This window comes from Cavia porcellus, unplaced genomic scaffold (assembly GCF_034190915.1).
Source record: "Cavia porcellus strain 051 isolate PalLab524CR breed Dunkin Hartley unplaced genomic scaffold, mCavPor4.1 scaffold_18, whole genome shotgun sequence".
Classification (NCBI taxonomy): domain Eukaryota; kingdom Metazoa; phylum Chordata; class Mammalia; order Rodentia; family Caviidae; genus Cavia; species Cavia porcellus.
This window is the reverse complement of record NW_026947501.1, coordinates 32,305,440-32,328,617: the sequence shown is the minus strand read 5'-3', so window position 1 is coordinate 32,328,617 and position 23,178 is coordinate 32,305,440. Positions and strand designations below refer to the sequence as shown.

Sequence of the window (23,178 nt, the reverse complement as noted above, 5' to 3'; positions counted from 1 at the left end):
AGAAAGTATGGCCATCATCAAGAAATCAACCAATATTGTAAGCAGCCATGGCCCGAGCAAGCGGCAAGCAGCCCAGGGGGAGAATCAGCCAGCCTCTCCTGAGATCCTGCCATGTTGGAACTCAGGGTGCTGGAAAAGAAAGCAACCCGCTTGCCTCCCTGGTAAGCAGCAGTGAGTCTACCGGCGCAGGCTGAAAATTAAACATCCCATCTTCGCCTGCCCTGCCTTAGCAAATGGGGGTCAGAGGTCTGAGCATCTCTTGGGAGGTTGACCACATGCAATATAGCAAATAGGGGGATGTTCTTCTAACATCTCTTTGAATGAAATTATCACTGTTTTGCTTTGTTCTGATTAATTGTATTGCTCTATTCAATATTCTGTTTTGATAAGTTCTATACTATTCTGTATTTGGTTTGATTTTGCTATAACTGATTGAAAGAACAACTATTGTGAAGATAATGAGCTATACTATGACACCTATTACTGTTATCTCGGTAACCTATTTTGACATTCTGTACCTATTTCATTGTATTCTCTCAATTGGATTTGTTCTGTCTTGTTCTGTTGTATTTTACTACCTTCAAAATAATAAACAATAAAAAATACAAAAAAGAAATCAACCAATATCAAATGCTGGAGGGGCTTTGGGGAAAAACAAAACCAATGTCTACTGTTGGTGGGCATGTAGCCTGGTGCAATCACTCTGAAAATCAGTGTGGAGATTCTTCAAAAAATTAGGATTGGAAGTCCCGTTTGATCCAGCTATTTTCCTTCTGGGTATCTTTCCAGAAGAATTAAAAAACATCATACCACAGCCGTATATGAACGTCCATATTTATAGCAGCACAATTTGTAATAGTTAAATCTTGGAAACAACACAAATGCCTATCAACCAAAGAATTAATAAGAAAGATTTGGCATTTTTTGAACAACAGAGTACTACTCAGACATAATGAAGGATAAATTTGAGATCTTAATAGGTAAATGAATGCAACTTGAGATCATACTCTTTAAGTGAACTAAATCAGACTCTCATATATAAATGTTGTATTGTCTTCCTGGTGTGAAAAGCTGAAATAAATTATATATATATATATATATATATATATATATATATATATATATAATTATGTATAACTATCATATATGTGATAGTTAAGATAGTTATAATACTAATTTCTCTTATGTCATTAAGAAGAAATATTTGTGCAAATATTGTTTGGATAACTAAATGCAGACATCTTGTGCTCTGGGTAACTAATTTAAAGGTGACCATACACAATGTATTAACCATTGTTACCCTATAATTATCATGCTTAGAATTTTTTTTCTCTAAAAAAAATAAAGGAGATGGACTTTTTTCTTTGGTACTAGGAATCAAACAGGCAGGCATTGTGTCACTGAGCTACATCCCTGGCTCTGGACACTTTTGAGAAGAGGGCATTTTTCAGTCTACTGAAATCATTTTTTAATTTCCAATGTAATTGATGTCCTTTTTTTTCCTTCCTTACTAGAGATTCATTATAGAATTTATGAATTTTTAAAATAATTTTTAAAATTTTTCTATTATTATTATTTCTCTTTTTCTATTTGCTTTGTGTTTAAAATACATTTTTTTCTTTAGTTTCCTAAAGATTGTTGGTTTTAGGTCATTCTTTTTCCAATACATTAACTTAATATTATCAATTTCTCTCTAAGTATTGCTTTAAGTAATTTGCATTTTCACTATGTTCAAACTATTTTTTAAGTTCTCCTGTGACTTCTTTTCTCCATATGTTATTTGGAAGTGTGTTGTTTAACCTTCAAATGTTTTAGGATCTCTTCTCTATGTTTCTGATTTCTGGTTTAATTTCACTGTAATTCGATGAAATACTCTACATGATTTCTACTCTTTTAAATTTATTCAGATATATGTTAGGTCCCATGATGTGGCAGATCTTGGAGAACATTTCCTTTAAATTTAGAAGACGGTTCATCATTCCACTGTATGGAATATTCTTTAAATGCCAGTTAGATCAAGGTGATCAATAGTACTGTTTAGGTAAACATTAATCTGTCCAATTTTCTGCTTGCTTGATCTATCTAAAAGAGATGTTAAGTGTATAAGCATGGGTGGTCATCACTGCTATGGTTCAGTTTATGATTTTTCAATTTTATGATGGTACAAAATATTCATCCATTAGATACTCTACCTCAAATTTTAAATTCTAATATTTTCTTGGACTGTGACTCTGATATGATACTCTTCACGACGTTGAAAGGCACCAGCTATCTGCTTTTACAGCTAGTAAATAAGTGATGTATTGGGGTTCTGCGCTGCTCTGCTGTGATATTTGTAAGTTAGATGTAATTTTCTGTCTTAAAATATTATCACTTTTACCAAGTGTTTATCAAAGGACAACCCCCCAAAAGTCAAATAACATCTGTACAATAAAGTTTTCTATCTATAAGTTAATTTCTCTTATATCTGATATTCTCTTGTTAAGTGCATAGTTGTTAAGTGTTTTCACATCTTTTCTGAGAATCAACGTCTTTTATCATTTTGTGATGGTTATCCAGCCTACTTAACAATAATTTGCTCTGTTAATCCCTTGCATTTCATTAGTATATTTCGACCATATAAGGAGAAAACATGAAAACATACACGTATAAAGTAAAAATGTTTATTATTGCTCTCTGAGGCATGGCTTAACATGGAAGAGTCTGAAATGTGGGTGAGGGGAAAAGCGTAAGAGAAAAGATCATAAGGAGGGTCACACTTGGGGTGAAGGGGTGAAAATGTTGTCTTCCTGGGTGAATCTTCACACCCAGACTCTTCCATTGGCGATGAGTAACATACAACTTCAGATTCCTCTCTACTCACCCTAGTCTCTAAACTTGCAGACATAGGGTAACTGTGCATTGCAACTATAATCTCTCCACTTCAGAAATCCTGGAGAGACAGAACAGGTAAAGGAAACAGGTCTGGTGAATCACATAAACTTAAAGAAAAGACATTATAGAGTGCAATAGAGGCTTCAAAGCAGCACTCCCATCTTCACCAGGGTCACAGAACCAAAGAAGGAGATGCAGAGACAGGGAAGGTAAGAGAAGATGGCAGAATAGAAGCTGACAATGGATTTCTATCTCAGCAGGATTGCTGGAAGGTCAGGCCTGCGGATATGCAAAAGAGATGTAGAAGTCTGGGTAGAGATTGCCCCAGTGTTTCTTACCAGAGGTTTGTGACAGGCTTCCACAGAAACCACGGTCAGAGGCAGTGGAAGGATTCCTGTCCCAGTTGAAGAAATCCAGCACGTCAGTGCTGCTCCACTCCCATCCACCTGCATTGGGTTCTAGACCCTGTGAAGTAGAAAATGCGGCCAGGTGAATGGAATGGTCATTGTCTCTTTGTTTGCATTATCTCTTTTCTAAGTACCTCATGGAATGTGGTGCACTTCTCCACATACTGACCGTATCGCTCTACTAAACTTTCTCTTTGAATGCCTCTTTCCCATTAGCAAATACCAGTCAATTATCAGAAGAGCTTTGGACACACTCAAAGTTGAAAGTTGCTTGCTGAGCATAATTTGTAGTATATGTGTGATTATCCTCAGAAATTCAAAGCAGTATCTATTATATAATCAATAAATATGGACTTATTCTCATTTAGGGTCCCCTAATTTGTGTACTTGTTTGAAACTCAGACAAATTATTTCCAAGGCATCATGAGTGGTTTAAGTAATTCTTGAAAATAGGCAGATTAAAACAATCTGAAGGTGAGGCACATCACAGTACTCAGCTCTTTAGTGGATCTCCTGGATTTCCCATGTCATCTAAAACCTGAGGTCTACTTCCCCGGCACTATTTCTGGTCTTTCACATGAGAGGTGACAACAATACTTGACAGGTAACATAAGGGAGAAAATAGTTAGATTCACACCAGTGTGGGGTCATGGAGCCCAATCCAGATGTATGGGGAGGAGCTCCCACTGCTCCTGACCAGTGCGGACACGAAGGACGCCTCAGCCTCACTGAGCACAGACACAAGGTGACCTGAGGGCCGCTTCTGGCAGGCCAGCTGCATGGGAAAAGAGAATGAGATCTCAGTGGGGAATAATACAGCATTAATACTCAAGTGGAGACCTTATAAGAAAATCAAGGCTCTTCATTCTCTTTCACAAGAAACATTGGAGAACCCCTCCTATCAACCTTTCCTGTAATGCACAGCTCCACATACAAGCACTCACATCTGCATCAATCCAGGATTTTGGGGTCCTATACACGGCATAGCAGTGGGAGCCATAGGCCTTGGAACCTTTTGGACAGCTGATGCGTGGAGAGGGCAGCTCCTCCTGGGAAACTTCACCTTTTGTGGGGGGCGGGGCAAAAAAAGTATGAGCAAAATGTAGATAACCCTGAGAATAATTATAAGACCTGTCCTTGGATGCTAAGTCCATAATCCTGAATTTTTACCTCTTTTTTCTACAATTAAAGGGATTATTTTTATCTTAAACTAGTCCTCTTACATGAGGAACAACTGTTTTTATTTTGAACTTCTCCCTCATCTGATATTCCATGTGTTCTCCTATCCTCTAACTCTGGAGAGACAGGCATGCTTTGGTGCTTCAATCCTTGCCTTGTCGTACTTTAATTACTGAACTTTCGCATTTTCTGTCTTCAATCCTAATATAAAACACAGGTTCCTGACCAAATCAGAAGCCATCTCATTCCATTGGGCTTGGGCCATTCTGGCACTTCCATTGATGGTAATCACAAGAAAGGCAGCGCAGTGAAGGACTTATTGGTAGATCCCTTGTGTGGAGGACATCACCATTACCAAGGGAAAACACAGGCACATTCCTCCCCTTTGTGGCTCTGACACTCACAGGGAACCCTGTGTCAGGGGCACAGAAAACTTACCTCGAACCTGACACAGGAGCATCAGGCAGGACAGCAACACCCAGGACATGCTGAGAGCCATGGAAGGCAGCACGATGCCTGCAGTCAAGAAGGTAATCAGGCTAGAAGGTGACATGGTCAGATAGAGGGCATGCAGAGACAGTATCACTTTCTTCTTTCTTCTCCTGTGTCTGGCTCCATAGAGATGCAGTGATCTTGGTCATACCCATGTCCCTGGGTAATTTGGAAGGACTTGGGAAATCTACATTCCTCACTTCCCTTGATAGCTTCCAGGGCAGCCTCTGCTAAGTTTAAGCTCCTGCATTCTTGGAGCCAGAGGCATTTCCTCACCTTCTCCACTTCTTCCATTTATTTCAGCTCCTACTTACCTCTTTTGTCTCTTTCAAGAATCTGATGAACGTTAAGGCAATAAAGCCTGGGCTTTTATAAGAGGTTCTGAGGGAGATGGCATGATGAATACCTGGAATTCAAAAGCAGGACGGGGTGGTCAGGTGTTGGTCTTGGCATGGATTCCAGGAGATTCCCATCAGTGGGAGGAGACTTTTCCTGCCAAAGACTGGGAATCACCACAGCTGTTGCTACTTTCCTGTTAGCAGGTCAGGTCTGTTCCCAAGAACAGGTGAAGTATCAACTTTCCCCCAAATCTCCCAGATACCCTGTTCTGAGAAACTGAAGGGAATGAAGGCAGCCCTGTGGCATTAATAGTGATGTTCCAGTTGCTTGTGCAAATACTGTGGCCTTGAACATTAAGAAAAATTAATGTTAGTATCATGCTTTGGGTAAGATTGGAATAACTGTCTTTTTTCAGGTGTATTTAAGCAGTTTAAATAATTTTTAAGGAAAATTATTAAATGAAAAGTGTACTGGTCAGAAATTATATGTATTGGTGAAGAAAAAAAATGTATTATTGAAGGATACCAGTGAATGTAATCCAAGGGAAGAAGCAAAGCTTGAAAGTTGTTGCTTCAACTTTGTAGTAAGTGAAAGAATCTCAAGAGATTTTGTGAGTTAAGCTCTACAGGAGTGAAGCTCTACAGGAACACAGCTGAAGACAGAAAAAGTAGGAGTTACCAAAAGCTATGGTGAATGTTTTAATTAAAAAATGTATTCCAGTAAAAGACACATGACCATTGATTCCCCTTTAAAATACCCTCCCTTGCTTCAAACACACTTACCCCATCGTTCTTGGCACTTTCTGGAGAGTTTCTGGGAGTCTTTCCTTAGTCTTTCCCTGCAAAGGCAGGGTTGTAAAAACATTACATTGTGTCCTCATCTACCCTCTCACCTCTCACCATGTGACATTGCAGTCAAAATGATCATCAAAGGCAGAGATTTTGAATTGATTCTGGATATGGAGGGAACTGCATTGTGCTAAGAAATTCTTGATTGAGGGTGGGCAGAAGTGGATGAAACAGTGAACATAATGAACAAGTGTTAGTAAATCACACCCTTGAGCCCATATAATTTAATAATATACATGACTAAATGGGAAGCCTCCAACCTAAAATTCAGTGGGTTTTATGAGGAAAACCATGGTGTACACTGAGTTCTAATTCAGTGCTTTTGTGTAACACAATTTTACTTGAGACATAGGCTGCTAGATTTTCTTCAGTATTTCACATAAAAGAATTTTATGAAATGTTTTAAAAATGATCATAGAAAACTCATAAATATTCTTAAATTTCTGCTTTAAATGGCTTATAGAGATCAACAACTGCATTAGCTGTAATTCTTTGGGTTTCTAAATATTTTTATGAGTGTAAAAATGTTCTGAGATGAAAAATCATTAATTAATTATGAAAACATCTGATCAATATTTAGGTAACAATATCCAGGAAATATATAAGATGAAAAACAGGTTTTATGTCACAGCAAAAAGATAAAACAGCAAAGTCCAGAAAGTATGAAATCCCATCAGGCAAATGACTCTTCTTTCTCAACAATGAATTAAGAAAATATCACTCAGCTTCTCAAAGAAACATCTGCCAATTCTAATATGTGTAGTTTGATTTGAACAAACAGGAAAATACTAGCTATAAGGTTATTTATTTAAAGTGATCGTGTATGAAGATAAATGGTTATATATGGGGGCTCAATATGATATTGAAATTATATAAAGCATAGTTATCATTCAAAGATAACATAATACAGATGCATTTTTTCAGAATTTATTTCAATATACTCAGTGTGTTAGTGACAAAGAAAAGGGAATATGAATGAAAGAAGAGGAACCATTAATATACACAGAGATTCATAGTAATATTCTTTTTAGGTTAGCCTGAATTTCTTTCATAATATTTTGGGAAAGGGGATATGAAGAAGTTTCAAAAAATCAATAGCTAACAAGGGAAAGAAATTTAAAGGCCAAGATTACCCAGGACCATAAAGACAAAATTCCTGAACAAAATACTAAATAAATCATGTTCACTTATATGTATAATACACTAAGGGAAAGATTTAACCCTAGGAGTGTGAAGATGGTTTATCTTGAGAAATCATTATTGTTATTGTCCTATTCTGATATTTAAGAATAAAAAAGCTTATGATCATCTAAAAATATTGTTATATTTAATAATTCAGTGATAAAAATTCTTAACAAAGATGGACTAAGAAAATATGTAAAACTTGAAGAAATTTATGAGAACTCAAAAAGTACAAAATCATTTTCCTTTAAAACCAAGAATTTACAAGTTTCTTCTTCCTCTTCTTAATTCCATTTAACAGTACTATGCTATAAGAAAGAAAAATCTAAACAAGGAAAAATAGTAAATGAGATATCATTATTTATGTATAATGTGTTATCACTATAAAAACAAAGATTTTTCAAATTATTAGACTTAAAAATAACTTAGTTATCAAAGATATAAATTCTAATTGAATACTGATATTCTACTCAATTTACCAACTATTAGAAACACAACTTAATTAGGAAAAAAAAAAATATATATATAATACTAAAATCTCATTTGTTAAATTTAACCTATAAACAAATATTAAAAATACAGAGATTTTGAGCCAGGGATTTAACTCAGGGGCTCAAGTGCTTAGAGGTCCTGAGTTGATCCCCAGTACAAAAACAAACATAAAAACAAAATATACGGAGATTACAAACATGTTTATAGGAGAAAGACTTGATATTCTGGGAGGCTGCTTCTTTTCCTCTTCAAAAACAGATTTTTCCCATTTAACTTGATGAATGAGTGAAAAACTTTGTAAAGTAATAAAGAATCAAGAATATTCAACATATTCTGAAAAAAATGGAGTAAAGATTTTAGTTTTCATCAAGATTTTTTAACCCAAGGTACGTGGTTAAGGCTTAACAAACTTTTACAGTATATACAAAGACTGAGACCAGGAACGTGTTATATAGAATCTAAAAATGGAAAGTATTTCCAAGTTAGATAGAATGATATATTTTGAGTTAATTGGTTATCCAAGAATCCAAAAGATAACATCTAAAATTGACTTATTTAAAATGCTAAAAATTTAAAAAGAATAGAATAAAAATATTTCTGCCTTTGGTTTAGGTATATTTCTTAAAAACAAAAATGCACAAATTATAAAATAAAATACTGCTAAATGTGACATTAAATTTTTAAAAAATGTACACCACAAATGAGAGAAAATGCTTTTCATGCTTGTAACTGATAAGGAATAATGATCTAGAATGTAATAAAGGCCCTAAAATCAATGAGAAAATGAAGAATATATTTTTATAAATGAACAAAAATATGAGAATATGTTTCAATGAAGAGGCAACACATTAATCAAGCTGTCCACCTCAGCAATCAGTGAGATTAAATAAAAATGAAATATAACTTCACACCTACGAGACTGGGAACTAAAATGAAAGCATTTAACTGTCCAATGTTTTCATGAGAATTTGAGTCAATGAATCTATATTGCTGCTGGTAGAGGTACAAATTGGTGTTACTGATATAGGGGAATGAAACTCTCGACCTACTGTATGTCTGGAACAAGTGTGTGTTCTCTAAAATGAATTTTAGGAACAATGGAGGTTAAAGGTAGAAATACTTATTGAGAGAAATAAACAGAAAGAGACAGAAAGGATCCAAGGGATCCCAAGTGCTAAAGATTCTGTCTTTTCTAGGGATTTTTACAGAGTAAAACCAAGAGGTAAGGCTGGTCTAAATTCGGAGAAAACCGGGAACTCCTGAGGTAGACGGGCATGAGGTAGGACAGAGATATGTTTAGCCAATAAGATTCATAGCTCAGGTAAAATTGATCAAATTGGGAACAAATGGGGAAGCAAGTCATGTAGAAGGTAGGCATTCTTAGAGAGCAGTGCATCCAGACTTAATGCCTAAGGATTATATTTAAGGGTGTAGTTACATTTTTTTTGCCTTCTGTCCCACGGAAAGAGATGTGTGTCTCCTCCAGAGTCATCAAACATCTGGTCCTCTGTACTGGCTTCTTTGAGGGCCTAGCCCTGTCTGACTGCCTATAGTATTTTTAACTAGCTCAGCTGCCTGTAACAGTAGCATCCTTCAGGAATACTGGCATTTTCTTATGCTTTGGCAGGAATATGCTATATAAATTGAGAAGACTGCAATTTTAATCTTATTTTCCTTATAAATGTGTTTATAAACGTTCATATAAATTTTGAGTAAGTGATTTTAACAACCTTGACCTATGTTTCTCAATTTTCCAATGAAATGTTGACCAAGAAAAGTCTCTGAGGGACAGTCAGTGGTTTCTCTGTTGCTACTTGGAATGCTGGAGTATCCAGGAAGTCAGGAGACCCCCCTGAAAAGTGGAATTACTGCTTCAATATTAAGATCTCCATCCTAGAGAAAAACATTGCCTTACTGCATCAGAGACATCATTTGTAAATAATTTTCAGAAAAAGTAAACTATTAAAACTCCAGTCTGGACATGTAGCCATGAGAGAGAACTTCTACTCTTTTATTTTTATTAAAAATTAGTAATAATTTAGTTCTAGAATGGAAACATTCACCCACTGGGCTGTCCTATACTTTCTTAGACAGAATATATTTAAATAATCATCATATAGTTTAGATTAAATAACTTTATTAAAAGATTCATAAGCTCTTGAGCTCCTTTTCTGTTTGGATATGCAAGAAAGTGTATATTGCATCAAGGATATAGCAAGACAATAGCATGCATATATTTGAGCTAAATCAAGGAGCATTACAGGGTCCATGTGGAAATATGTTCTATGAAGGAAAGTATTCTGGTGGTCAATTTCTAGAGACAAATTTATCAAAAGGAGAAAGGATGAGGGGACAAGACCAGAAAAAGAAAGACGAGCTAATCTGAGATCTCTTCAGATACATGATATTGCAAGTTAGAGTTAGGAACTCAGAGCAAAAGAAATTTTTTTTCACAATCCTCACATTTTCATGGCCTGAGGTGAGAACAGCAGAGAAAGAAGGGAATATTTATTTTTCAATCCTGGAAAGCCAACCCAGGTCACACTACAACTGAGCTATATATTCCCAATCTCTTCTAGTTTACATCTAAAATGTGACCCCAAGCTCTCGTGTATTTAGAGGTCAGGTTTGTGCGAGGTGGGTAAGTTGGGGCAGTGTCACACTTAGCAGTGCATTAACCTGCTGCTGGGAGCTGGGGCCTGTTGAAAGCAGGTCAGTGCTGGTGTGACCTAGAAGGCTGAGTTCTTGTTTGGGACTTCTCTTCTGGCAGTCATGGGTTGAGCAGCTTTTCATGGTAATATTTTTCTACAAGCTGCTTCTGCCTTAAAGCCATCTGATCATGGACTGAGTTTTTGAGACAAGGTCTTGCTAAGTCCCAGGCTTACCTAGAATTTTCTATCCTTGTACTTCTCAGCCTTCCTACTAACTGAGATTACAAGCATTTGCTTGTCCTCAGCTAAAACAAGGAATGTTATAGAATATACCATTCAAGTCAGTGTGTATGTAGTATCCCAAACTTTTTTATTTCGTACTAATCTGCCTCTCTTTTCTTTGTGTTTTATACATTTGTCTGTGGTTTATGACAATCTAGAGGGAGGGATTAAATTTCCATTATAAATCAGATATGGTGGTGAATTCTTATAATCCCAGCACTCAGGAGGCTGAGGCAGGAGGGTTACCATTAGTTCAAGGCTAGGCTGGGGTACATATCAAGTTCAAGATTGGCCCGCACTACACAGTGAGATTCTGTCTCAAAACAAAACAAACAAACAAGAAAAAAAGAAAAGAAAAGAAACCCAGAAAAAACAACCAGCAAACAATATTCATGGGTTAGGACAGGAACCAATTGGGGACCAGCCCGAGAATTAAATAAGAATGAGAAATAAATAAATAAAATGTAAAAATATAAACATAGGGGGTTCGGATTTAGCTCAGCTGCATAAGCTCCTGCTTTGCAAGCACCCAGTCATGAGTTCGATTCCCGGTATTAAAATACATAAATTAATTAATAAATAAAAGAATGAGAAAGGAACCAGAAATGCCTATCTAAACTTGAGGAAGAAAGGGAATGGTGTGTCTCAAAACTGAGAGTGACCCAGGGAAAATGGGGTTTATCATGGTACAGAACTCTGTGTCACCAGGAGCAGAATACTCCTGCCCTCTAAGGATACAGGGAGAAATGCCAGCCCCAGCACTCAAGGAAAGTTTGGAATTAGGTGACATGAATACAGTAAAAAGGTCAGGTAGGTGGAAGGAAAGGAAATAGGAGATTGGAATTCCCAATCAGATTTCTAGCTGAGAAATTATCTCAAAGCGCATGGATGCTTTAATGCTGTGGTTCCCTCTACTGATCACCATGTCCCCTGGTACCTTTTACATAAGCATTCTTGGGCACACTTGTCCCATGCCAGCTCAGACAGTGAGCTAGCAATGAACAAAGTGATTGAGGCGATGGGCTCTAAAATTAGACCATCTCATGTGGCAGGAGTTAAATGAAGCAATGCATGGGCATCATTAATCACAGTGCCAGCACATAGGATTACATGGTAAAAAACAGCTAATAATATTACCTTTGATACCTTGTAATGTCATAGGAGATGCTTAGTAATTTTCAATAGAAAGACAGAAATGTGATCTTAGGAAAGAGTGAAGGGAAGAACAAGATGGAAGCTGTAGAGAAATAACTCCTCTGAGTCTTATGCAGCTGATCTATTAGTTGCATTCAGCTTGAGTTATTCTTTAACTTTTAGCAGTGTTATCTTCTCTGGGAACCTTGAGCAACCAGTGCTTGTGAAACTCCTTATTCTGTGTATTTGCTTAAATGCAATAAAAGTATATTTACTTTAAAAATGGTATGTAATTTAGGAATTCATCTTACTCATAAATTCAGTATTATCAAACAGTTACTAGACCAGTCAGTGCAGAAGCCAATCCAATTACAACTCCTATATAGTTAGTTTTAAATTTTGTGTCAGACGTGAGGTTACCAATTTACATGCAAGTTATTATATACAATATCCAGTGGACTATGATGGTACACGTATACATAGTATCATTTTTTACACAGGGCAATAAAAATTTGAAGAGGCTGAAGGACTTGGTCATAGTTTCATAGAGGTTGACACCAAATATCAAAGCAATGTTCTTTATCATCACTAACAGCTTCTTCTGGAAGGAAGGGATTAGAAAATAAAGAAATATTGTATTGGAATTTGCTGCAAGACTATTTATTTCCACATCAGGAGGAAGGAAATGGTTTTCTGAAGGTGTCAATTTACCACTGGGAAGGAACTGACATTTAGAAGACCTAAGCCAGGAAAATCGGATTTCTGTTATACATGGAGAGAATTGAAAGCACTAGGGAAATTCTGTAACCAATAGCTCTGTGTGGTTATTTGCAAAGCTTCATTAACCTAAAGGATGCTAAGAAAAAGAATGTGCTCAGTGGAGTTGCTACATTCCCTTAATGTATACTAAATACAATGCTACCAATTCCTTGTTTTAAGAAAGGGACTGATACTGACCCCCTCCCTGATCTCCATAAGTAATGCAAATACTGCAAGCTCCAAATTCTCTTTAGTTTATACAGTTGTCTAAAGCTCAGTACTGTCTATTAGCTCCTTTTATCTTCAAAATTATCCTGTAGGTTAGAAAGGACAGGTGCTAATTAATTCCATATTACAATAAGCAGATTTAGAAATAAAAAGGGGCCGTGATTTATACTAGGTCACATGGCATGTTAGAGACCTTGTCAGTTGAGAACATATTTTTCCCTTACATTTCTCTTTCTGGATAGCAGACTACACACCATTTCCTTTTAACTGACATTTTAGAGACATTAAGCAACAATGAATTAAATTTTGAAAAGACCCAATTAGGTGCTGTGTGACTTGGAAGGTTTTTGACATATTTCACCCCAGTCGATCAATTCATTAATTTTAGAACATCTTATTTGACTTCTGCTAGTGGAATTTTCTGCAAGAGATTGGTTAGCTACCTTTTCTGAGTGTTGTGTAGAGTTAAATGTCATTTTATACAAACATATTTGCTTCATGGAAGATTGGTCTAGTCCATTCAAGAAAACATACAAACTATTCTAAGTCATTATGGATGAATTTTGGGACTTGATAAAGCCATTGACATTTTTATGTTATATTTAGGTGCCCATGTGTGTGAATTTAAAAGTATGTGCTTGCGAATATATGTTCAGAATGATGTCTCTGGGTTTTTGCAACCACTAACAAGTGTTCCAAGTGGATTTTAACAGATGTCATCTTTTTCTACAGTCATACCAGCTCCATCTATGTAGTTTAACACCTTGAAGTGTATTTTGAGAGCTCTCTCAGGACTGAGGAGATAAAATCAATATGCCTAAAAGGTGCAAAGGAAATTTACTAAGAAGAAAGCAGAGTTCCAAACTTCTTACAGTAAATCAAATGAGTTAGAGGGTACAAAACAAAGTCCATGAGACATAGGTATCTTCATCCAATGGCATAGATTGAGGAGAGCTTGAAAGCTGCAGTTATTCTAGACCCTGGGAACTGGTATTGACTTAGAAGTCTGTAAAATAATACAAAGAAATAGCAACAGCTTTAGGAAAGGTATCATCAGAGTCATAAAGGGTAGATATTTCAAAGCTGAACTATTACCCTGCAAAACGTTTCTGCAAATCCTGAAATAAAGACTGAAACTCATGAATTCTAAATAGCCTAACAACATTGGAAAAAAATTTGTCTCAGGGATGTGATGGTCCCAGTGGTGTACTCTAATTGCGATTCGTATTCTCTGGTTTTTAAGACATGGTGAATGAATTTAGTAAGAACAATGATATAACAAATATGTTGGCAGACGATAGAATACCATGAAAAACATAAGGATGATATTAACATTAGTCTTTTCATAATGATTTACATAACAAGTTTCACTGTATTATTATTTAGTCATTTGAAGTTTTGTACTTTTAAAAAATATGGTTGTATCTATTTTTCTAAATGCTGCATAATTCAAGTCTAGCCAAAGCACTGAAATTGACTCTACATGTTCTCAAAATAATTTTTCCTTTTGAAATTTTAAATGGAGCTTCTTATGATGAATATTTACAATTTCCTATCAAGAGAAACAAGTGGACATATTTACTTATTCTAAAGGAAATAATGGTAGGAACTTGAGTGCTTTTTCATAGCCTATGGCTTAGCACATCTGTTTTGAGAAACGTCAAGAATTTAATCTTTTACTCCACCAGGTGGCTCATGTTTGCATGAACTAAGCTCACAGAGAATATGCTTGACTTAAAAAAGCTTTTTCTTTTTGGCAGAGATGACTCACAGTTCAGCATAACTGATGGGGACTAAGTGGTAGCCAGGGGCTACTGCTTTCAAATTGAGAAGCAACAGGAAAAGTGTTTGAATTATTCAAGTGTTTGAATTATTACCAGAATGTGCTTACCTTGGTGTTCTTGGCTTAAGCTTAAAGCAAAAACACAAAACCTCAAATCATTGATTATAACCATAATCACCCTTTGCCCCACCATAAGCGATGTCTCAGGGAGACTTTCTACAGTCAGCTTTAATCCTGTAAAGGGAGATGGTTAATGGTAACTTAAGCAGTTTTGTCCCTCTGCTCATACACATTAAATGTTCTTAAAACAGTGTCTTAAAATGCTTTCTTTTACTTAATAACTGCAGTAATGCAACAAGCATAGAGAGTTGCTTGTCTAACAGTGTTGACCACACATTCCCCATCAGCAAGTGACCGCCATGGAAATGATGGCATTTTATGCAGAAGCAACCTGATCCATCCCAGGTTCTAAACCCACTATAGTTTTGAAAAAGACTAAGTATAAATGTCAGTGCAGACACTTTCTGATTCTATGAGAGAAAAAGTATAATTTAACTCTTCTGAATCTGTTAACATCAGTGATGAGATAGAGACAATCTTTTAAGATTCTTTTAAGAATCAAAGACATTGGCCCTTGGGGCTGGGAATTTAGCTCAGCGGCATAAGCGCCTGCCTTGCAAGCAGGCAGTCGTGAGTTCAATCCCTGGTACCGATAAAAACAAAAAAGACAAAAATAAAATAAAATAAAATAAAAATAAAAAGACATTGGCCCTCGCAGAAAAGCATGAGGGAAAGGAGGCTGGAGTGGGGTCTTTGGATCCACTCAGTCCAAACTTCATAGTTTAATTCATTTTTACTGATGGCAGGTCTGCATTCTGTGTATGTCATTTTAAAATATGACATTGATAATATCTACCATCCAGGTCCTTCTAGGATAAGAAAATATTGGCAAAGAGTTAATAATTTCTGAATCATGACCCACTGTCCACATTTCTGCACCCACTCTCCCACCCCACAATCCTTTACCTATCAGTATAAGGTGCCTGTGCTGTACAAAGGAGACACACAACCACCTGACAGTTTACAGTCACAGTCTGGTCAGGTTTAGCCTTCTCCAGCCAATGTCTGCATACAGGTCTGTTTTATTTATTCCGTGTGCCAAATGAATGTGTTTATTTTTGACTTAGCACTATAAACACATTTTCGTTTTTAAGATAAAAATTACAAAATATTTCAAATTAAGTATTAGTGAGAAAAAACTAGAAAAATAGATTTCCTTGGCAACATCTTTCTTTGAAAATAAAGAGCAGGTTCGAAGCGTACCCACTCCATATACAAGGGAAGATTTTTCTGTGTTCTTGTGTGTGTATGCATGTGTATATAAAAGCATATGGGGACTGGGGATATAGCTTAGCAACACAATGCCTGCTTGGTAAGTGCAACATCATGAGTTTGATTCCCAGTACAAGATGTAAATATGTATGTGGGTGGTGTTATGTATGTTTGTTTGGTTACCTAAGTGTTATGGTTTAGATAGAATGTCCCACAAAACCTCTTCTGTTCAGAGGTGGGGTTTTTGGAAGGGGATTGACTGGATCATAGGAGTGCCATGCTCCTCAGTGGGTTAACCAGTGCGGAATTCATAGCTGAATGTGCTGGTGAGAGGCACGCCTGGTCGGAGTGGTGGCACATGCGTTGTGTGACCTGCACAGGTTTATACTCCCAGGCCCCTCCCTTGACCTGCTGCTTCCTGGTTGCCATGAACTGAGAAGCTTCCCTTATATCAGGCTTTTCTACCCTGTCATTTCTGTCTTCAAGGCAGTCAATCACAAACTGTTAAGTATAAGCCAAACTAAATCTCCCCTCTTTAACATTGTAGGTATCAGGTATATTGTCCAGCAAGGAATATGATGAAGATATTGCTATCACTTGTGTTTAGATGTTCCCCCTGAAGCTTCATGCAGTCATAGAAGGGCTTTTTCAGAGGGGGTTGGATCTAGAGTGTATGATTGATTCATGGTACAAGGCTGGGATTAAGGGTGGATGATTACTAAATTGATTCACTGACTGGTTAGGCATTGCCCTAATTCCAGTATCCTAAATAGAGCATAAAAGGGACAGAAAACCCTGTTAAGGTCTCTTGTTGCTTTGCTGCCTTCTGCCCACCATGAACTGTTCTCTGCTAAGCCATCCTGCCTTGAAAAAATCTGACTATGGACTGAAACTTCTACAAACTGTGAGCTAAATAAATATTTCTTCCCTTAACTTTGGGAAGTATTTCGTCTCAGCAATTAGCAAAGTGATTGAGACAGATACTACATAATGGACTGTTTTCTATGAATGTTCAAAATAGGTCATATAACATGTCAGCATAACAGAGACTTGGATATAACTCAGTGTTTAGTTAAGTGACGTATATCACATTCACTTGATGTTTTATTTGGGGATTTCTTAGGATATTTGGAATATATATATATTGCCCTGATTGTGGGCTTAAATGAGGCACCTTAGCACTAAAAATTAGAGTTTTATTGGTTTTTCATCACTGTTGCTAATGCTGGATAGGTCCTGTCTCTTTCCTAAGAATTGCACAAAATTTCCCTGCCTTCCATCTCAAGTGTTTCTTCAAATTTGCAAGATTATTTGACAGAGATCCATGGGTAGTTCTTCTGGTGGTCCATTTCCAATTTCTGACAGTGTCTCCCCACTTAGTCGCCCACTGGCACCAGCACTGCTGCTAGTTTGCATGGGAGCCCCTTCACCACCCCTGCTCTCATAAGAGCCTCCTGGGGTTCAGCTGTGGACCATGCAAGGATGTGCCTTGGGCTGATGGGGGAGAGGCGGGGTTCCTCTTTCATGTTACTCAGAGGATTTCCAGAGCAGTGTTAAGGTCTCTTGATGCTCTTTTATCTCTCGCATTTGAGCCCCTTGTTCTGGAGCAATAAAATCCCATTTCTATTTGTGGTTACCCACAATCTTTCTACCTTTCCTGAGGAAAAGACATTGATTCAAGTGAAGAGGCTGAGAGTTTTGTGTACCAGTCACCACCCTGTGCTCAGAGTTACTTATCTTCTTTTACAGTCCAGACCTCTTAACAACAGGCTTTTCTGTCTGCTCTTTTATTGTTGAGTTCTTTGACAAAAGACTCTGCTACTTATGAAGTTCAGACAGGCTGGAGCAGTCCCAGGTGGATGTTGAGATGCATCAGAACTAGAAGTACGGACAGATTTTAGTCTCATTCCAGTGTTTTCTGTGCTAAAGCTAAGATCCAGAATCCAGCATAAGGTTTCTGTACATCCTTAGGTAGAGACATGAAGTAAACAAGAATTTAGATGCAAAGAGAGCTGATGGAGGTGGGGAGACAAGTTAGGAGATGAACATATAAGCAAGAGAGATGGTATTCTCAAGTGACAATCAAAATGATATAAATGGTACTTTATCTTTGCAAAAATTTCATCAGTTTTTATTTAAAAATTGGTTCCCCGGTGTTAGTAATCAGATGGCATGCAATAAAACTGAGTCTCTTGGAGGAGACATGTTCTGTCCAAGAGGAAGCATTTAGTAAGATAAAATGACAAGTTAGATTTTAAGTAACAGTAAAATGTGCAAATGTGCACCCACAGGACAAATTCTGATCATGGTAAATGGAAGGGACTTGTGATGGGTATATTTTAGCTAATGTTTTCTTTTTTAAACGATTTTTTAAAAAATTCCAGGAGAAAATGCAGAATGACGCTCAGGAGCCAGGCCAGGTTTAGACTTTGACAGGGGAGTTACGTATTGGAGGAGATCCCTGAATCCATTGATGTGGGGTGACCAAATGACAGGAGTGATGTAGGCAGAGTCTAGAGTCAGTGACAAGGCATACAACAGTCTTCTACCTCGTCTTCATAGTGGAAGCAGTGCTTGTACAGCACCCCTGCAGCTCGCATTATGTTTTTTATACCATCACCCTTGAATGTCTCTCTGAGTATGTCTACACTCTTCAAGAGCAGTGGCTGTGCACTTGACTTTTAATATGCTGCAGTGCCTAGCACAGGGCTGAATACAGAGAGGAGGAAATACATTCAATTCCTTGTAAAATAATATAAATAGAAACAAAGATATATCATTTATTCCTATTGCCATTTTGTAAAGAATGTTTCTGTTTATAAAAAAAAAACACATACACACATACAACCCTCAGAAAAAAAAGAATGTTTTCTTGCTCTAAAAATAGCAATTTACTAAGATAAAGGCAAGGTAAACTGTTAAGCTTTTTTTAACAAGAAGGTGGAAAATCAGTCCTAAGTCCCTCTCTGTCAGTAGTTTAACTTCAGGCTACATTTGCTTGGCACATTTATTGATCTTTGAAATTACATTCACATGCCTAAATAATTTCTAACACAACCGTCTTCATTGAACTTTATCATCAAGCATGCTTCTTTATCAGCTTGGACTGTTGAATTTATCTTCAGCATTTGAGACTCAGTTATTCTGGAATATAAAGGATGTCTCTGCAGCAGTGAAGCAGGTAATCTCAATAGCAGTGGCTGTATTGGTCACTTTGTCTTTGCTGAGACAAAAGTGCTTTGAATATTTAACTCCAAGAAAGAGAGGTGTATTTTAGCCCCAAGTTTCAGAGGCCTTACTCTGTGCCTGGTCAGCTGACTCCAAGGCAGAAAAAAAAAAGGGAGGAAGAGCTTAGTAAATGAAAGTTCTTTGTATCATGATATTCAAGAGACAGAGAGAAGGGAGGAGTTGGGAACAAGAACATAGCCTTCTAGGTCACATCCCAGTGACCACCTCCACCCAGGGTCCACCTCGTAATGGCATATTTGGCTACTGAGCTCACCAATGGATAAATCTACTGATAAGCACGATCCATTCATGATCCGATCATCATCCAAATGGGTGAACGCTCAGGGAAACAGTAGATCTAAACCAAAGCAGTGGGGAAAGGAAGAAACATTTGAGTCCATCCAATGGTAAACATTCCGAAGGATTTGCCTCTTTAATATCTTTTTGATCTGTTGACAGTTATTGTTGGAAGATATCCTAACTATCATCCCAAGGAGTTGTTTCTAAAGCTTGAATACTTTCAGGGACTATGAACCCACTGACTGACTTGATCCCCAGTCCAACATTTTAGTGACCCCACATTGGATCCACCCATTGCAGTGAAAGCAGACATCATGGATTTGGGCCAGGAAGAGGGACATGAGGATGACATTTGGATGGAGTGGCAACAGCCTAATGTAAGATTCGTCATGGTCGATGAATGGTCAATGGGATGGATGTTTGAGGGAGAAGAAAGCAAAGTGTATCTTTGCTCAGAGAGCATAAAACAAAAGGCCAAAGGTTAGTAATTTATTTCCCTTGGAAAAAGAGACTTTTTGTCTATTAAAGCAGAGCTTTCTTTAACAGTTTTGTGTTTCATTGTGCAATATCATTTACTGGGCATAAAGAACTCTCATAAGTTCTTAAGGTATCTATCTGGCCTTATTTTTCTGACTTAAAAATTGAAATGTTACTTGAAAGGCAGTTGAAAGTTTGCCTGAGACCTAAGTTCATTGTTATATCAAAAGCAATGAAAGTGTCCTAGAATTTTTGCACAGGGACCAGGTTTTGGGGTAGTAATCTGAGGATCTAATTTTTGCTGCTAGCTTTGTGATGCTGAGCAAACTAAAAGCCTCCATGATTTTTTTGTTTTCTTTTGGTACCGGGAATCAAACTCATAACCTTGCACTTGCCAGGCAGGCACTTATACCACTGAGCCACCTCCCCTGCCTTAAGCCTCCATTTTTAAAATGAGATCAGGTAATGATTAATCCCTTAGACATTAAATGACTGTGAAAATATATAAGTCACATACATACAAGTTTCTATACCATACCAAGGAGCAATAGAAATGTAATGTGAGGCAAATCACATGTATCACTTCAAATTTTTCTAGTAAGATAAAAAATAATATAACACAAAAAGCAAATAATATAATATAATATAATACAATAAAAAGGAAATATAATATAATATGAAAATCAAAAATAAATATATAATATAATATAAAAAGCAAATATAATATAGTGTAAAAGACAAATAATATAATATAATAAAAAGCAAATATAATATAAAAAGCAAATAATATAAAAAGCAAAAGAAAACTGGTGGAATTAGTTTCAGTAGCATATTTTGTTTATCTAATATATCAAAAATATTTCAATGTGAAGTCAATACGAAAATTTCTACTGAGCTACTTTATAGCTTGTTCATGCTGTCTTATAATTGAGCTTAGGTTTACTACTAACCACACAAAGCAGCCACAGTGAGTTTCCCAACAGATGTGTACCTGGTGGCTACAGAATTGCACAGCTCAGTTTCCTAAAATAATCAATAATGTTCCTTTTTAAAAAGCATATTGAGGATTTACAAAGAGATGCAAGGCTGCCAAAATCATGTAGATATTTAAAATTAAAAGAAAGGAAATATGTCCTATGCCCAGGAGATGATATATTTTACCACAATAAAATAATTTGTGCTTTTCTTGCGAGGAACAGCACATTAAATTATGATCAGCTCTTAGTTTCCTAAGGAATGGTGTGTCAGAGTTTTGTCTCCAGTTGGGTTTTAATGGACAGAAATGTCAAGCTAAGCGAAAATGAGTTTAAAACTGTGGATGACAAAAAAGCCAGGAAGTGGCATAAAGAGACAAACAAGACAGGCTGGAGGCCCAGAAAAGAGCTTGCAACATTGCAGCAGTGAGAAGTATCTGCGGGGTTTTCCACGAGGCGTACATGCCCGGTGAAGATGCAGGTGCCTTTTGCTGAACACTTATTTAGGAAAGGAGCAGCAGGAGGAAATAAACAGCTGGGCCTTGGACAGTGTCTCTGAAGTCCTTGCTGCTGAGAGTACCTGTGAGACTTCAGTCATATGCCATTTCTCACCCAATCATCAGGACAGACCTCTGGAGCCCTTTGCAGCTCCTGGGGTCTGCCCCGGCTCTCTTTCCCTCTGCATCATCAGGCACATTTAAGGCTGCTTCTGGGGTGATGGCACCAATTCTGGGGATGAGGGTGAAAAATTTCTGCCTAGGTGATGTGACATTATAAACATAAAAATATTATCAGGCCAAGTGGCAAAGCCCTTTTTCCTTCTCTAACTTTGTGTGTGTGTGTGTGTGTGTGTGTGTGTGTGTGTGTGTGTGTGTGCGTGTGTGGGCATGTGTGTGCGTGTGTGTGTGTGTGTGTGTGTGTGTGTGTGTGTGTGTGTGTGTGTTACTGGAGATTGAACCCAGGGCCACAGTGAGCTACATCCTCAGCCCTATTTTGTAGATTTATATTGAGATAGGCTTTTAAATTACCCGGCTTGGGTTTGAACTTGTAATCCTCCTGCCTCACAACCATTCAAGGGCTGGGATTACAGGCATGTGCAAAGTTCATTTCTTTTGTAGGAAATCCACTCACATAATCAAGATGAAAATAATATTAATAATCATTAAAATATGAGAAATAATTAAAGATAATGTTAGTGTAGATTTGACATTATCCACATCAAATTTCATTGGAGTACAGGTGTAAAACAATATCTAAATCTCCGATTGGGCTTACTGGTCTTTCTAGTATTTTATTATTTTGTTAGCTGTACTTTCCATGTGGCTGAAATGGTGCTCGCTGCATGAATTTATGTTGGGATTAAACTAGAACGGTTTTGTAATAATCAGACAAAAATCACTGTGGGCTGCTGATGGTCAGCAACATGTAGCTTCCTCCTGCCTCTCATCTCTCCTAACTGGAGAGAACTGTGTATGTATATGCAGGGAGATAAGAAAAAAAGAAGTGATTTTCCACTGGGAGAACAATGCCTCCACTACCACACGAACATTTGACAAGTGGCACATTGATATGAGTCATTAGTGCAGGATGGATGCTATCAGAGTTTCCTGCAGAAGAGGATATTGAGAGGAGGCACAAGAATACGGAGAAGCTAGTCATCCAGACAGGGACAAGAGAGGAAAGCGTTCCAAGCACAGGGCCTCAGGCACATATGCGCAGGTAGCAACAAGCTATCTGGCGAAGCTGAAATACAGATCAGGAAGCAGGGCAGAAGACTTTTGAGTCATTTGGCGCTCAAACCTAACTCTCTTCTTCAGTTCCATTTAAACCTGGTTTAACTATCCCAGATGTGTCCTTTTTGCTTTCTATTTACCTAAAGCTTTGTAAGGTCCTGAGAGGAAAGCAGTGCATATATGAGCTGTGATCTTGAGCCTACGTGCTCGGAGTGCAATCAGAGTCAAGGTCAGATGGGGCCTGCCCAGCTCTGAACCAGCCGTGGCCTTCTTTTTCCAGCAACCTGAAGTTTGTTGACCATGGTCTGGGCATAACCGTGTCTGAAAACTACTGCCTTGGCTGTCCTATGACTTGCAACACTATTTCCTGGCAGTTGTACTGATGAATTTCTTCTTAACTTGAATTTCACTTCTCCAGCAAACCTCCCTTGAAACTCTCTAAGTAATTTGCCTCCGCCCCACTACATTTTGTAATCTTTTTTGC

General features: G+C 37.4%; 1 protein-coding gene across 1 annotated transcript; it reads right to left on the bottom strand.

The window, feature by feature from the left end:
• Nucleotides 1-2,649: 2,649 nt before the first annotated feature.
• LOC100733597 (regenerating islet-derived protein 3-gamma-like) lies at nucleotides 2,650-5,333 on the bottom strand. Its single transcript, XM_003468904.5, has 6 exons — nucleotides 5,267-5,333; nucleotides 4,899-4,976; nucleotides 4,226-4,344; nucleotides 3,919-4,056; nucleotides 3,213-3,339; nucleotides 2,650-2,932 (listed from the first exon to the last, which is right to left on the bottom strand). Exons 2-6 carry the CDS (start codon nucleotides 4,957-4,959, stop codon nucleotides 2,865-2,867), a joined length of 513 nt encoding a protein of 170 aa, XP_003468952.2. The 5' UTR covers nucleotides 4,960-4,976; nucleotides 5,267-5,333; the 3' UTR covers nucleotides 2,650-2,864.
• Between the last annotated feature and the right edge of the window lie 17,845 nt (nucleotides 5,334-23,178).